This window comes from Lissotriton vulgaris, chromosome 9, assembly GCF_964263255.1.
Source record: "Lissotriton vulgaris chromosome 9, aLisVul1.2, whole genome shotgun sequence".
Taxonomy (NCBI): domain Eukaryota; kingdom Metazoa; phylum Chordata; class Amphibia; order Caudata; family Salamandridae; genus Lissotriton; species Lissotriton vulgaris.
This window is the reverse complement of record NC_141697.1, coordinates 142,676,699-142,690,616: the sequence shown is the minus strand read 5'-3', so window position 1 is coordinate 142,690,616 and position 13,918 is coordinate 142,676,699. Positions and strand designations below refer to the sequence as shown.

General features: G+C 47.5%; 1 protein-coding gene across 1 annotated transcript in view; it reads right to left on the bottom strand.

Moving 5' to 3' along the window:
* The window catches only part of SPTBN5 (spectrin beta, non-erythrocytic 5), a 2,284,272-nt gene that overhangs the window by 1,277,712 nt on the left and 992,642 nt on the right, over positions 1-13,918 (bottom strand). The window contains exons 32-33 of the mRNA XM_086937224.1: positions 4,663-4,777; positions 3,123-3,233 (exon numbers count right to left, since the gene is read on the bottom strand). Coding sequence (XP_086793350.1) covers positions 3,123-3,233; positions 4,663-4,777 — 226 coding nt within the window. The remainder of the gene's footprint in view (positions 1-3,122; positions 3,234-4,662; positions 4,778-13,918) is intronic.

Genomic DNA, 13,918 nt, shown 5'->3' with positions numbered 1-13,918 from the left:
GTGTGGTGGGCTGGTCTTCGGTGCAGGTGGAGCTCGGTGTCGGGGTGTCCCAGGCCCCAGTGCACAGCTTTGAGGATGCCTCAGGAGCTGCGCTGTTAGCAAGTTGAAGACTTTCCAAGTTGCCAGGTTCCATGGGTTCCGATGCCTTCCACGAGGCTCAGCTGTGCTTGAGTCGTGCAGTGGGGTCAGAGAGGTCCGGGAGTCGAGGTTTTGTTGGGCTCTGTGCTCGGGTTCCGGCGGGAACAGGGGACAAAGCAAGCGGTCGAGTTGCTGGATGGTGCCTGGTTGCCCAGGGTGGTCACTCCTTGGCCACAAGGGAGATTCTTCAGTCTTCAGCTCAGGTGAATGTCGAAGGGTCCAGAGTTTCATCTCAAGTCGATTCCAGGATTAATCTAAGGTCTCCTGGGTCAGCTCCTACCTTTATACAACTAAAGGGAGCTGGTTTGGTCACTAGGTCCCTCCTATGGGTGGGACCAGGAAGGTGGGTGGTTACACCCTCTTTCCTTTGTGCAGTTTCACACCAGAGCTGGGGCTGGAGTGCCCCAGCAACCGGTTTGAACTGGGGTATGCATGGAGCACCTAGAGTGCTCCAGGGAGTGTCTGTTTCTATTCAGCCCTCCCTGCCCGAATACACATCCTCCTGTCTGGGGTGGTGTTCGCACCTCCCCAAGCAGGAAACCTATTGTCCAAACCTCCGTGACTGGAAGGACTTCCAGCAGCAGGAGGTCAGACTTGTGTCTGTGGCAGCAGCATCCATTTTGTGATGCTGGGGCTCTGGTTAACTTTAACCGGGATAGTCAGAACCAACATGTCTTCTCCCTCTAGAAGGTTGGAATGCTACCCCTGTCGCCAGAATTGGCGAGGGGGTAGTATTTCAAAGCGCATGACACCTTACACGACATGTTTAGATAAAGCCAAACCAAAGTTAGCATTTAACCGCGAGGGTCATAATGCACTTAAGAGTATATGGTATGGCAATATTATGGAACAGCTATAAGGACATGGTTCCGAAAGCTGCAGACAGGCTCAGCTCATGCTAGAGCACCATCTCACACATAACCAAGCACTCTGCCTCCAGGATTGTTAAGGCCTGCCATAGGAGTGACTTATAGGTTACTATGTGTTATTTGTAAGTAGGTATAGGAATACTACACCTAAGCAAGGGGTGGTTACACGACCTTGCCCCAGCTGAGTGATCAGCCAGTTGTGTCTATTTGAGTGGCCAGCCAGGGGTGGCATAATACATGTTGCAGCCCCTGGTAGGCCTTGTTACACCTATGCTCTGAGTACCTATGGTACACTTCTACAGGGGCTGACAAGGTGAACCAATTTCCAATTGTGGATGTACCTAGAGTACATGTTAAATTTAGAGAGAGTGCATCTGGGCTGTGGGTCTGATTAGCTGGCCCACAGCCACATCTAAGTCGAAAACCAATAAAGCAAAAGCAAAAAGTGGGGGTGACCATAGGAAGCAGACCGTACTCTCAAACACTGATGTTAAAAGTAAAGAGAAGTAAAGATTCATTAATAGACTTTTCCACCTCAGCAATGAAAACCTAGCCCTGCACGCCATAGATGTTACAGTGTGGGTCCGCCATAAGTACCCAATACATTGGAGGGTGGTAATTCCTATATATTTAAATTTGCTGATGTTTTACATTAAAGTTAGCACCACTGTATGAGCCAGAAGCATTGTACCTCTTGATACTCATGTTAGCAGTACATTACAATCAGTATTCACTTATGGGATATGTTAAATCTATGATTAATGCTGTCTTGTGCTTGAATGTAGGACACTTCACTGTTACCATCTGGGGTAAGGAAAGAGTGCAGCTAAATATTCTGTTGTTGCTTAGATTTCTTCAGATTATACTTTTTCTGATGGAACTTAGGGTCACTGCTTTTCCACTCACCACCACTATCAGTTGAACAAGCACCGTTCTAATAGATAGTTATGTGCCACACTCTGCTTTATTTGTGCTCACACACTCTAATCTTGAATTTCCCCTTTGCTTAAAATCTTGTAGCATTTGATTGTCTTCTTTGTCTCCCCACAGTCCTGTTTTAGGAATAATTAAATATTTTTCAATTAATATCCATCACATATTCTTTTCCTCTTTTGACTATCAGAACACAGTACTTTGGTGGCAAAACAATCTGCTGGCCTCTTAGTTTTGATGCTCTGAAAGGCATGACCCAGTCTTAGGATCTGACTCTCTGTCCCTACTTCTCCCCGTTCCACTTACTGGGCAGAGGGGGTAATACAGGGAAGTAAGTGTAGGCTGTGATCATGCAGTGGTGAAGGTAGTCACATGCATCAGTTGAGTATTAGGTATTTAATCTGATCTCTGTGAATTTCTGCTATTCTTGACCCTTTAGTTAGCTGTTTCTGATTTATCTAAAATCGGTTTATTCATGATTTACTATGTGATATATTCAAACTGATGAATCCTGCAGCACCTGATAAACAGGAGTATGTATTCTTGTTCTAAAAGGCTCAACTACCCTTACCCCCCTCGAGGGGTAAGCCCTGGAAGTTGCCCCAGGCGAACCAGATATCCATGAATTATTTTTCCCTGCAGGTCTCTAGTACTGGGTAGATGGGAAAGTTTGGATCATGGGACAAAATTATTACTTATGAGTTACTGATGGTATCCCCTATCTCTTTACAGCTCCCTTGGTACCGCAGCTGTCTGCCTCTGGATTCCTACAAGGGAGTCCATTGCACACTGTGTTAAATTACACAGCAGGGGCCCCCTAATGTTGTGATGAAGCGTATCTTCTCGTCACTCCTGAGTCGCTTCCACCATCCAGTCCTATGGTCTGACATTGAACATTCTCTATAGCTTTTATGTGGTCGACAACAGATTGTGCAAGATCGAACTGATAGAACTGATGACATAGGAGCAGAAAGGTGCATCTCTGGTCCAAAACACTGATAACTTCTCCAGGAGGTGCCAAAACATTCTCAAGTGGGAACTTCAGAGGGTAGCGAAACATCCGTATTTGGAAAGAAACTGCAGGTTATTTTTTGTAAAATTATCAAAACAATCATTAGGGTTAACTAGCTGTCTGGATAAGTAAGAAGGCCTAACAAGGTAAATGTGACAATGATTGCATACCTGCTGCTCATTTCCACTCAACCCATGTTCCAACGTCTCATGTTTGCGAATTTGGGACTGTACACCGCTCAGATCATTAGCAATGCCATCTGGAACACTCATGATCTTCTCCTGTTACAGAATGGAAGAATGTGGTAAATATGTATAAATCTAAAACATGGAGTTAGACCATACCTAAAGAAAACAAAGCGATAACACTGCATACTTTCTAACACCACTGGTGTACAAGGTTTACCAATGAGGGTCAGAACATGTTACATTTTCAAGATAAGCACTTTGGATAAATTAACTTGCATTACATTTAGATGAGAAGTATTTATAAATATATTGATATTGTGGTCTTTACAATAGTGGTCAATTCATGCACCTAAGTGACAATTGCCAGGTTGGAAACTTAACAATTTATCTGTCCATCTATTCCTAAGAGCAGCCCTCTGATTCTCACCCCTTTGATGCGAAGGAGGTGGGGAAGAATTCCTGTGTCCTATGTGGCTACTCGAGCCGTGGTGACCGCTCTGGCCATTTTCAACAGCGGATCTAGCTCTTTAGCTTGAGAGGTCTCTTCCTCCACTACAACACTCTGCAGGGCAATAGGCTACCTATCACTGATGCTAACTCAAACAACTGCAATGCCTTAATTTCAATACATCAACAAGAAGCAGTAACACTGCTTCAGACCTCCTTTCTAATTCAGATATTCAGTTCCTGTCTGTGATTCACAGACACACTATCTTCCTTTCTCTCCTTGTGTACATGGTTAGGCCTTTGCTTCACTCAACAGCAGTTACCTGTTCTTCCTTTTTCTATCGGAAGGGACTCTTTTCTCAAATTTCCCGCAAGACACCTGAGCAGCATTCGTCCTTCTAAATGACTGTGTGAGAAATTACCTCTAACCTGATCTCTGTCTTCTTATAGTCCACTTGCTGTACTCTTCCATGCCAACAAGGAAAGCAAGTAGTTGGTGCTATTTTAAATAAACTGGGTCACAGAACTCACACAACAAGATACACCCTTGGTATCATTTTAATTACACTCTTCCATTCCTCTTTTTATGTATCTGGCCTGCACACTTTGGCTGTTACAATTGCGCCAAAGGGTTCCGCTCCATGACGAGGCTCATAGCTGGGATGAAAACACCCAATACTAGGCTACTTGGCACTCAAATGAATGTTGACTATGGACTATTAGTATTCTATTGGTGAGATTTCGACAATGGTTAAATGATGGATAGAAAAAGTATTGCCCATCTTTGCTAAATAAAAACTAGTAGTTGCTCTGACATGTCCAATTACACACCTTAGCTAAATCTTCATATTAAGAGCTAATAAAACTATCTTCTTCCTAGACCACTTTCAAATACTTTACACTTCAGTTAACCCTTGACAGTCTGTGGCAGCATCACCAATGAGCACACCTACCATGGTATCGCAAGTATTCAAAAGCAGAATGCTGCTGGTGACTAAAAGGTGCTCTATTCATTCTGTTCTCCTAAGTGAGCTTGATGGCTAAGAGATCCAGCAGCACTAAGAGTGAGTCTTACCTCGATTTGAGTAAGAGCCTCAGTCAAGTCCCAGTAGGACTTGTGGATCGCTTCGGCATCTTGCAGTCGATTTCCCCGTAAATTAGTCAGCTCCAGCAGCTGCTCCCAAGAGTTCCTAAAGCAAGAACAGGCAAGGGAGTATTAAATAAAATAGGATGTACAAGCATGAAAGACACAGAAAAATAGATAAAGATAATGTTACAAATGAAAGGGAACTCAAGAATGAGTGACAATTCCATCTGGATGTTGGATTCAATACATTCTGCGGCTGAGAACAGCTGCGGCAGCTCCAGAGGAGTGTGATGGGAGCATTTATTCCACACATATAGGGCAAACCTATGTAATACAATATTAAAGAATTATACAAATCACACACATACTTCTGTCAAGATAACGTACTACCATTTTATTCGACTCCACAAGGCTTTTTTTAAAAAGCTGTCGCTCAACCCACTTAGCACAGTCAATCAATCAATCATGGGCATTTGTATAGCGCGCTACTCACACGGAAGGGTCTCAAGGTGCTGTTGGGGAGGGGTCCGTTACTGCTCGAAGAGCCAGGTCTTGAGGAGCTTCCTGAAGGAGAGGTGATCCTGGGTCAGCCGGAGGTGGATCGGGAGGGAGTTCCATGTCTTGGCTGCCAGGTAGGAGAAGGATCTTCCCCCAGCGGTGGCTTTGCGGATGCGTGGTACGGCGGCAAGGACGAGGCTGGTCGATCGTAGCTGGCGGGTGGGTGCGTAGAAGGTCAGGCGGTTGTCGAGGTACTTGGGGCCCAGGTCGTGGAGGGCCTTGTGTGCGTGGGTGAGGAGCCTGAATGTGATCCTCTTGCTGACGGGGAGCCAGTGCAGGTCTCTCAGATGGCCGGAGATGTGGCTGTGTCGGGGGATGACCAGGACGAGTCGTGCGGAGGCGTTCTGGATGCGCTGGAGTCTTTTCTGAAGTTTGGCTGTGGTTCCGGCGTAGAGAGTGTTACCGTATTCCAGTCGGCTGGTGACGAGTGCCTGGGTGACCGTCTTCCTGGTTTCGGTGGGGATCCAGCGGAAGATCTTACAGAGCATGCGCAGGGTGTTGAAGCATGATGACGAGATGGCGTTGACTTGTCTGGTCATCGAGAGGGAGGAGTCCAGGATGAAGCCCAGGTTGCGTGCATGGTCCGTTGGTTTGGGGGTGGTGCCCAGGGCAGGGGGCTACCAGGAGTCGTCCCAGGTGGAGGGCGATGATCCCAGGATGAGGACTTCCGTCTTGTCTGAGTTCAGTTTCAGGCGGCTGTTCTTCATCCATTCGGCAACGTCTTTCATCCCTTCGTGTAGGCTGGTTCTGGCGGTGGCGGGGTCGTTGGTGAGGGAGAGGATTAGCTGGGTGTCGTCGGCGTAGGAGATGATGTTGAGGTTGTGTTTGCGTGCGATGGCTGCGAGAGGGCTCATGTAGACGTTGATGAGGGTTCAGCTGAGTGATGACCCTTGTGCTACGCCGCAGATGACTTCGGTGGCCTGGGATCTGAACGGGGGGAGGCGGACTCTCTGGGTTCTTCAGGCGAGGAACGAGATGATCCACTCTAGTGCCTTCTCTCGGATTCCAATGTTGCTGAGGCGCTGTACTAGGGTGCGGTGGCAGACAGTGTCGAACGCTGCAGAGAGGTCCAGGAGGATAAGGGCCGCTGTTTCCCCGTTGTTGAGCAGGGATCTGATGTCGTCAGTGGCTGCGATGAGGGCGGTCTCAGTGCTGTGGTTGGCTCGGAAACCGGTTGAGGGATCCATTCGTCTCGAGGAAGGCGGCAAGCTGTCTGTTGAAGATCTTTTCGATGACTTTGGCAGGAAGAGGGAGGAGCGAGATGGGGCGGTAGTTTTTGAGGTCGTGGGGTCCGCTGTTGGTTTCTTCAGGAGGGCGCTGAGCTCGGCGTGCTTCCAGGTCTCCGGGAAGGTGGCGGTGTTGAAGGAGGTGTTGATGATGTCCCGGAGTTGGGGTGTGATGATGGAGTCGGCCTTGTTGAAGATGTGGTGGGGGCAGGGGTCGGTTGGTGATCTGGAGTGGATGGTGTTCATCGTGCAGGTGGTGTCTTCGGTGCTGATTGGGGTCCAGGCGCAGAGGGTGGTGGTGGGGGGCGTTGGTTCGGTGGTTGGGTGTGTGGTTGGTGCGCCGAAGCTGTTGTGTATATCGGCGATCTTGCGGTGGAAGAACGAGGCGAGTGAGTCGCAGTGGTCTTGCGAGGGAGTGATGTCGTTGTTTCCGGCACTGGGGTTGGAGAGCTCTTTGACGATGCTGAAGAGTTCCTTGCTGTTGTGGGCGTTGTTGTCCAGTCATTCTTTGAATGCTGTCTTCCTGGTGGTGCGGATAAGCTGCTGGTGTTTGCGGCTGGCGTGCTTCATGTTGTCCGTGGTCTGGTCGTGGCGCCAGGCTTTCTCAAGGGTGCAGCAGTTCTTCTTGGAGGTCTTAAGTTCGTCGGTGAACCAGGGGGCTTCCTTGCTGCCGGGTCTGCTGGGAGGGTCCTTCAGTGGTGCGAGGTCATCTGCGCAGTTTGTGAGCCACTGTGTGAGGTTGCTGGCTGCTTCGTTGGGGTCCGTTGTGCTGGCGGGAGGGTTCTGGCGGAGGGAGGTGGTGAGCTGCTCGGCGGTGATCTTGTTCCAGCTCCTGCGAGGTCCCTGTTGCTGGTGGTGGTGGGTCGTGGTTTTTCTGAAGCTGAAGTGGATGCAGCTGTGGTTAGTCCAATGGAGTCCGGTAGAGTGGCTGAAGGAGATGTGCTTGCTGGAGGAGAAGACTGGGTCAAGTGTGTGGCCGGCGTAGTAGGTGGGGGTGTTCACCAGTTGCTTGAGTCCGAGGTTAGCGAGGTTATCCAGCAGGGTGTAGTCGGCGGAGGGGAGGGCGTGCGGGCTGATGAAGTCGGCGATGTCTTCGCTGAATTGGGTGCATGAACCCGGGGGTCTGTAGATGAGGGTGCCTCTGAGGGAGGTCTTGGGGTCGGTGTGTATCTGGAAGTGGAGGTGTTCGGCGGCGGTGAAGGTGTCGTCGGGGTTGGTCATGATGCGGATGGTGTTCTTGTGTACGATGGAGATGCCTCCTCCAGTCTGGTTGACGCGGTCCTTCCGGGTGATCTTGTATCCGTCTGGGATGGCTATGGCGATGTCAGGCGCTGAGGAGGCGTTCGTCCAGGTTTCTGTGAGGAATGCGACATCAGGTGATGTTGTGTCAAGCAGGTTCCAGAGTTCGAAGGCGTGTCTGTGGATGGAGCGGGTGTTGAGCAGGATGCACTTGAGGTGGTTGTTGTTGGTGCTCGGCTTGTCGGCTGCAGTGCCGGTCCGGAGGCAGGTGAATTTGCAAGCTTGGCAGGTGAAGGGACCGTGGGTGCGTTTCGGGGTGGCTCGGTAGCAGGCGGTGGAGGGTAGCGGCATCGTAGGTCTGTTGTGTGATCTGGCGTCGTCGGGGGCCAGGGGTTCTGGGCGCTGGGCGTGGTCCAGGCGCGGACAGGCGCAGACGGGCTTGCCTTTGGCGCGCCTTCAGCGCACAATCGCGCGCCCGCTGCGCGTACGCGCGGGTCCCATATAAGGCGAAGTGGGAGGGAGGAGCAGCTGGAAGGCGGGAGCGGGGGGCCAATGGGGTTTGACAGAAATGAAAAGGGGCGGGCCGCGAGGGAGCAGCGGTGGGAATCGGGGAGCGGAGGGGGGGATCACACAAGGGGAAACCGTGACAGAATAACAAGGCACAACAATTCTACTTACAGAAAAAGAAGCACTAAACAGGAAATACAGTCGAAATACAGGCACGGAGGGCAAAAAGCAGCAAAAAAAAAATCGCGAGCAGCAGCGAGGGAGCACCTGAGGCCAGGGATGGACCTGTGGCGCTGGGGGAGAGCCGCGCCTTCAGCTGGTGGGCAGTGCGGCGTGGGGGTGTCCTGGAACTACCACCCCGTCTCCCTTCTACCCGGCCAAGGTGTGTGAGAAGGTGGTGAACAGACAACTCACAGAGTTTGTTGAGAGAGGGCCTGCTGCATCCAGCCCAGTCAGGGTTCAGAGTCTCTCACAGTACCGAGTCTGCCCTAGTGGAGGTTTCGGAGGCAATTAGGGAGTGTCTGAACGCCGGCAGGAAGGCAACATTAATTCTGCTTGACCTGTCGGCGGCGTTCAACACTGTCCCTCACTTCCTCCTCCAGAGATCGGAGTGTCGGGTGCCGTTTGTGGCTGGCTCAGATCCTTCTTGGAAGGACGGGCTCAGCCGATATGGCTTCCACCCTCCTCTTCTTCTTCCCAGGCAGTGACCACAGGAGTCCCACAGGGGTCTTCCCTTAGCCCCCTCCTTTTTAACATTTATGTCACACCTTTGGTGTACCTGGCAGAGGAACTTGGGGCTAAGATCATGGCCTACGCAGATGACACCCAGCTTCTTTTCACTTGGGATAAGAATGTGAACTCTTTTTCCTATGCTCAACACTGTCTGTCCTCCATTTTTCATTGGCTAGCTGCCGCACAACTTAAGGGCAACGAAGATAAATCGAAGATTCTCCTATATGGAAAGTTTCCCTCGTATTTTAGAGAAACTCTTTGGCCCCCAAGTTCTCTAGCCCCACTTCTACAGGGAAGCCTGCCAAGAACCTGGGGGTGTGGTTTGAGGAGAATATTTCCTTTGCTAAACAGATCAAGAAAATTTCTGGGACCTGCTTTGGCTTTTTGAAATCTTTGAGGAAGTTTCTCCCTCTCCTGTCTAGGGTGGCGAAAGAGTCTGACATTTGCGCCCTTATTCTGTCTCGGCTGGACTACACCAATGTGGGCATCCGGGCTATCTATTAAAAAACTCCAGGTGGTCCAAAATGCGGCAGCCTAACTCCTTCTTTAAAATTCCCGCAAGGACTAGCATGAGACCCCACCTGCGTTCTCAATGCATTGGCTTTCTGTAGACGACCGGATAAAATGTAAATCTTTGGTCATGGCCCATCGTGCTTTTCATGGGCGTGGCTCCATCTACCTGCAAAAACGCTTTGCCTTCTCCACTCCAGCGCGATATCTGAGTTCCTTGTCCCAGTGCCTCGCCCAGGTCCCCCGATTTAAATGTCAGAGGCTTGGAGGCAGCTCTCTAGCTTGGAAAGCAGCTGTTGCCTGGAACGCTCTCCCTTTCGCCCTCCGGAACGTTCAGGACCCACTGATGTTCATGAAGAACCTGAAAACATATCTCTTTGCATAAATCTCTGATGGTTGCCCCTCTCTGTTCCATGCCGGGACACTCTCGAGTATCTGTGCGCTATATAAATTAAATTAATATAACATAACATGTTGTCAGAAAATGCTACCAATGACAACATGTCATTCCTGAAAACCAATAAGTGCATGTACAAAAATTGCTACTGCGGGCCTTATTCACAGTCCTGTGTTATCACTGATTGAAGTGTAAACTTGAGGTGGTAAAATTCATGGGTAAAACACTGCAAGATTCTGTGTTTTACAGCTTGGTGAGGGTAGTAAGTAAGTAAGTAAGTAAGTAATTCTTTATAGCTCAGTTAATTAAGGCCATTGAAATCAGCTACATGTAATACATATAAATAAACTTAAAATACAGATTTATGTGAATACATTTGTTAAAATTTTGTTAAAAATAACATAGAGCAAAATTTCATAAGGCTAAAAAGTCTGTTCTGAAAAAACGTTAGGCATCTTTTAGCACTTTCCAAGAATTAAGATAAAAGTAGGTCATTATGTGGTCCAAAGTGTCTATGTTAGGATCTTTACGACTGCAGCTTCTCAGGGGCGGTTTAAGCAATACCATCAGGTGGATAGAGCAGACAAAAAGCTGGGCCTTCGAGGGTGTTTTATGGCTGGTTGCGGGCAAGTCTGCAATTTTGTAGCATTGTAACCAGTCCACTGTGACGGAGGTGTACCGCCATACTTACAAGAGGAGTAGTTTGATATTTTTTCTTTAATTAAAATGGGCACTGCCTGAGTGACTGGACGCGCAGCTTGTGCTATTTAGTGACAAATGCCATTTCTTGCGAGGTTTTAACGTTGAGGTGATTGTTCCTTGTCGTTGCCGAGTGGGGCAATGGGACTCAAATACCGATTGGGTTTGCTTCATCCAATCTTTCCCTTCTGGCGTTGTGCTTTTTTTCCGCTTTTTCCAGGAATTTAACAAGATGACTTGCTAGTTGGATGTTTTTCCCATCAAAACATGCTTTGACCGCCTGCCAACATGTTCTTATTCCCAGTTTCTTTAGTGTTGGTTTTAGATGATATCTGCGCTCCATTGCCAGTCCTTTGCAAATGCATATTAGGTGTAGGATATCCTCTTTTGGGTCCCCTGCATAACCGGCAATTTGTTGTCGTTTGGGCCCGTTTCCACGGGGGAAGGTGGTATAGTGATGGAAGAATCCCCAACCTTAGTCGTATAAGCTTCTCCTTTGTGATCCATGTGAAGCCGACTCCTAGGTAGTTTTGACAGGCGCTGTTAGTATAATTTTGGATGACGGTCCAGCCGTGAGCCCTGTTGGCTAATGTTGCTTTGTCCTCCGCTAGCACGATTATCCTTCCTGATTTGTTTACTACTTGCTTGAAGATATTGTGAGATCCAATGCTCTTCCAGGCTTCTTGTAGATCCAAGGAGTCTATTGAGTGCTTTAAATAGTTTGCCGCTGCACTCTTGATTTTTCTTTCTAACTCCTTCCAGAGATGGTAATTCAAGCTTGAGACTTCGGCTCCCTGTATTTTATGCCAAGTTTTGACATAGGTGCCCATTCTTTCTATTCTTTGATTCCTCAGGCAGAATTCAAGCCTTATTTATGCCTGTGAGGTATAGTTAGGCCGGTTGAATATCATTCGGATTGCCCTGGCTGTTATATTGTCCAAAATCTTTGCGCCCCTCCCTCGGAGGCTTTCGCTTCCGTTAAGTATTGGCCAGTGTTAGTTTTGCTTGGATCACTTATAGTAGTGAAGTAAAGCTGCGACCTGCAGCTTTCGTTTTGAGCTTCCTCAGTGCAACCGCTATTGTGGTTCCTCTCCTTTGATTTGCTTCTTTCTGTGGTTCAAATGAGCCTTTTTTGTCAACAATTACGCCCAGATATTTATATTTCTCCACAGTTTCCAGTGTTAGACCTCCCATTTGCCAGGAAAACCTGGGGGAGGACGTCTTCGCGTTTATTCTCATGGCTTTTGTTTTTGAGAGGTTGATGCTGAGACAGCCGAGTAATTGTGTGTTGTGTCGATAAGGTGTTGTAGTCCTATCGGCGTGCGGCTATTTAGCACAATGTTGTCTGCATACATCAGGTTCGAGAGGTTGAGTCCTCCTAGATTCGGGGCATGCGCGTTACTTTCGTCTAGCTTTTGCGAGAGATCTGACATAAAGATGTTAAAAAGGATTGGTGCTAGCACGCACCCTTGTTTGAGGCCCTTGCTCGTCCGAGTTTTCCTTGACAGGCAGTCGCCTGACACCAACTGAATTTGTATCCACGTGTCCATGTGTAATAACATCAGTAGGGATGGTGGAATTTTTCTGTTGGCCAACTTCTCCCATAATAGTTTCTGTCGATGTTATCGAAAGATGAAGTAAAATCGATCAAAAATACATAGAGAGGAAGGTTGGCAAGTTTGACAGTGTCTATTAGAAGTGTTAAGGCCAGAATGTTAGTCGTTGTTCCCATTTGTTTCCGAAAACCTGTCTGGGTGATGGGATCATGGCATTTTATCCGCCCATTCCGTGAGCTCCTCTAGTAATAGGCCGGCATAATATTTGGCCTCATTGTCGATTAAGGCAACAAGTCTGTAGTTTTTTGGTTCATTTATGTTGCCTTTCTTATGAATTGGAGCTATTATTGAGCCTTTCCATGAATCTGGAATTATTTTGGTTTCTATAATCTATTTGTAGAGTGGGCATAACGCCGCTGCCCAGTACTCTTGGTTTCGTTTGTACAGAATGGGGGGATTCCGTTGGGGCCTGGCGCCCCCTCTGTCTTTCCTTTCGCTATCCTCCTTATGATTTGTTTTCCTGTGAAGACCAATGTAGTTGTCTCCGCTAATAGGGAACGATCTAGGATTTTTATGTCGGGTTCTGGTGGCCTCGTTATAGTGTTCTTTGGAGCTGTGTTAATGTGAAGCAAAAGGTAATCGGACCAAGCTTCTTCAGTAAGATGAGAGTTGATGCTAGGTCTTTTTGGGTTCTACAGGTTGGTGAGGGGAAAATGTGTGGCATTACTGTATTGATCCCGATACCAAGGTTCTAAAAATGAGTAAATACAGTACCCTCAGATATTCACAGGATGTCATATAACCCCTACCAAATAGCAGGGCATTCAGAAGAACCCTTATTCAGCTTATGGCACAATTCACAAAACTCTTGTCAGAAAACATGACGACCTACTTCTGCAGATGATTTCCTCTGTTTCTGGTAATTTCAATTTCCTGTGATTCACATACATCCCAGGGAGCGCAGTTAGAAATGTTTACCAGTTGTAAACTTGTAGGAGTACTGCTTCCTCTCCTTAAGCATATATGTACGTCACAGTTACCAGATGTTTTTGAGTTACTTGGTGCAACTTTGGTGCGCAAAAGGAGCCTTGCTGATGATTCTAAATGCAACTTCCTAGCTCAGTAAACCTAAATATGTGCAATTTACTGTTCACTAATTCATTAAATCTCACTTCGACACAATTGGGGAACAGTGGAGAAGAAATATCTAAAGAATTTGGTCTTGCGGACTACTGTTTAGATTTATTTTTCACAACATAACTAAAACCACATTACATTGTATTTTCTTAACACAAACCCAGTAAATCGACTTGAGGGAGAATGTGTCCGGCGTACACCCTCAATATCGAAGCCAGAATATCGAGGAAAAAAATATTGAATCACAAATATCGAAATGAAAGTATAGATTATCTATACCTAATTCCACATATATGTACCTTGGCGATATATACCTCTTCAAGGTATGCAGCTGTGAGGGTTGGGGATTAAAACTTCCCTAAATGCACCTACCTTTCAATATTTTATTCCTCTGTATTCTGTTCATGATATTCCGGTTAGTTGATATTTTTGGGCTTGATTTTAAGTAGTACAATTATAGCAGAACTTTAGGCTGAGTAAGCTTGGATGAAACATAACTAATTCCATTTATTTCTAGATCTCCTAATGACATGAGAGAACTTGCAGAAGATATATTTATATTAAATATTCAATTTCACTGTACGTCTTCGATGTTTATTGTCTCTGCAGTGTGACACCCATCCTCAGAGAGGGTGACAAGCTTTGGAAATGCTGAAATGCTCAAATGGCCCACGGACTTACAG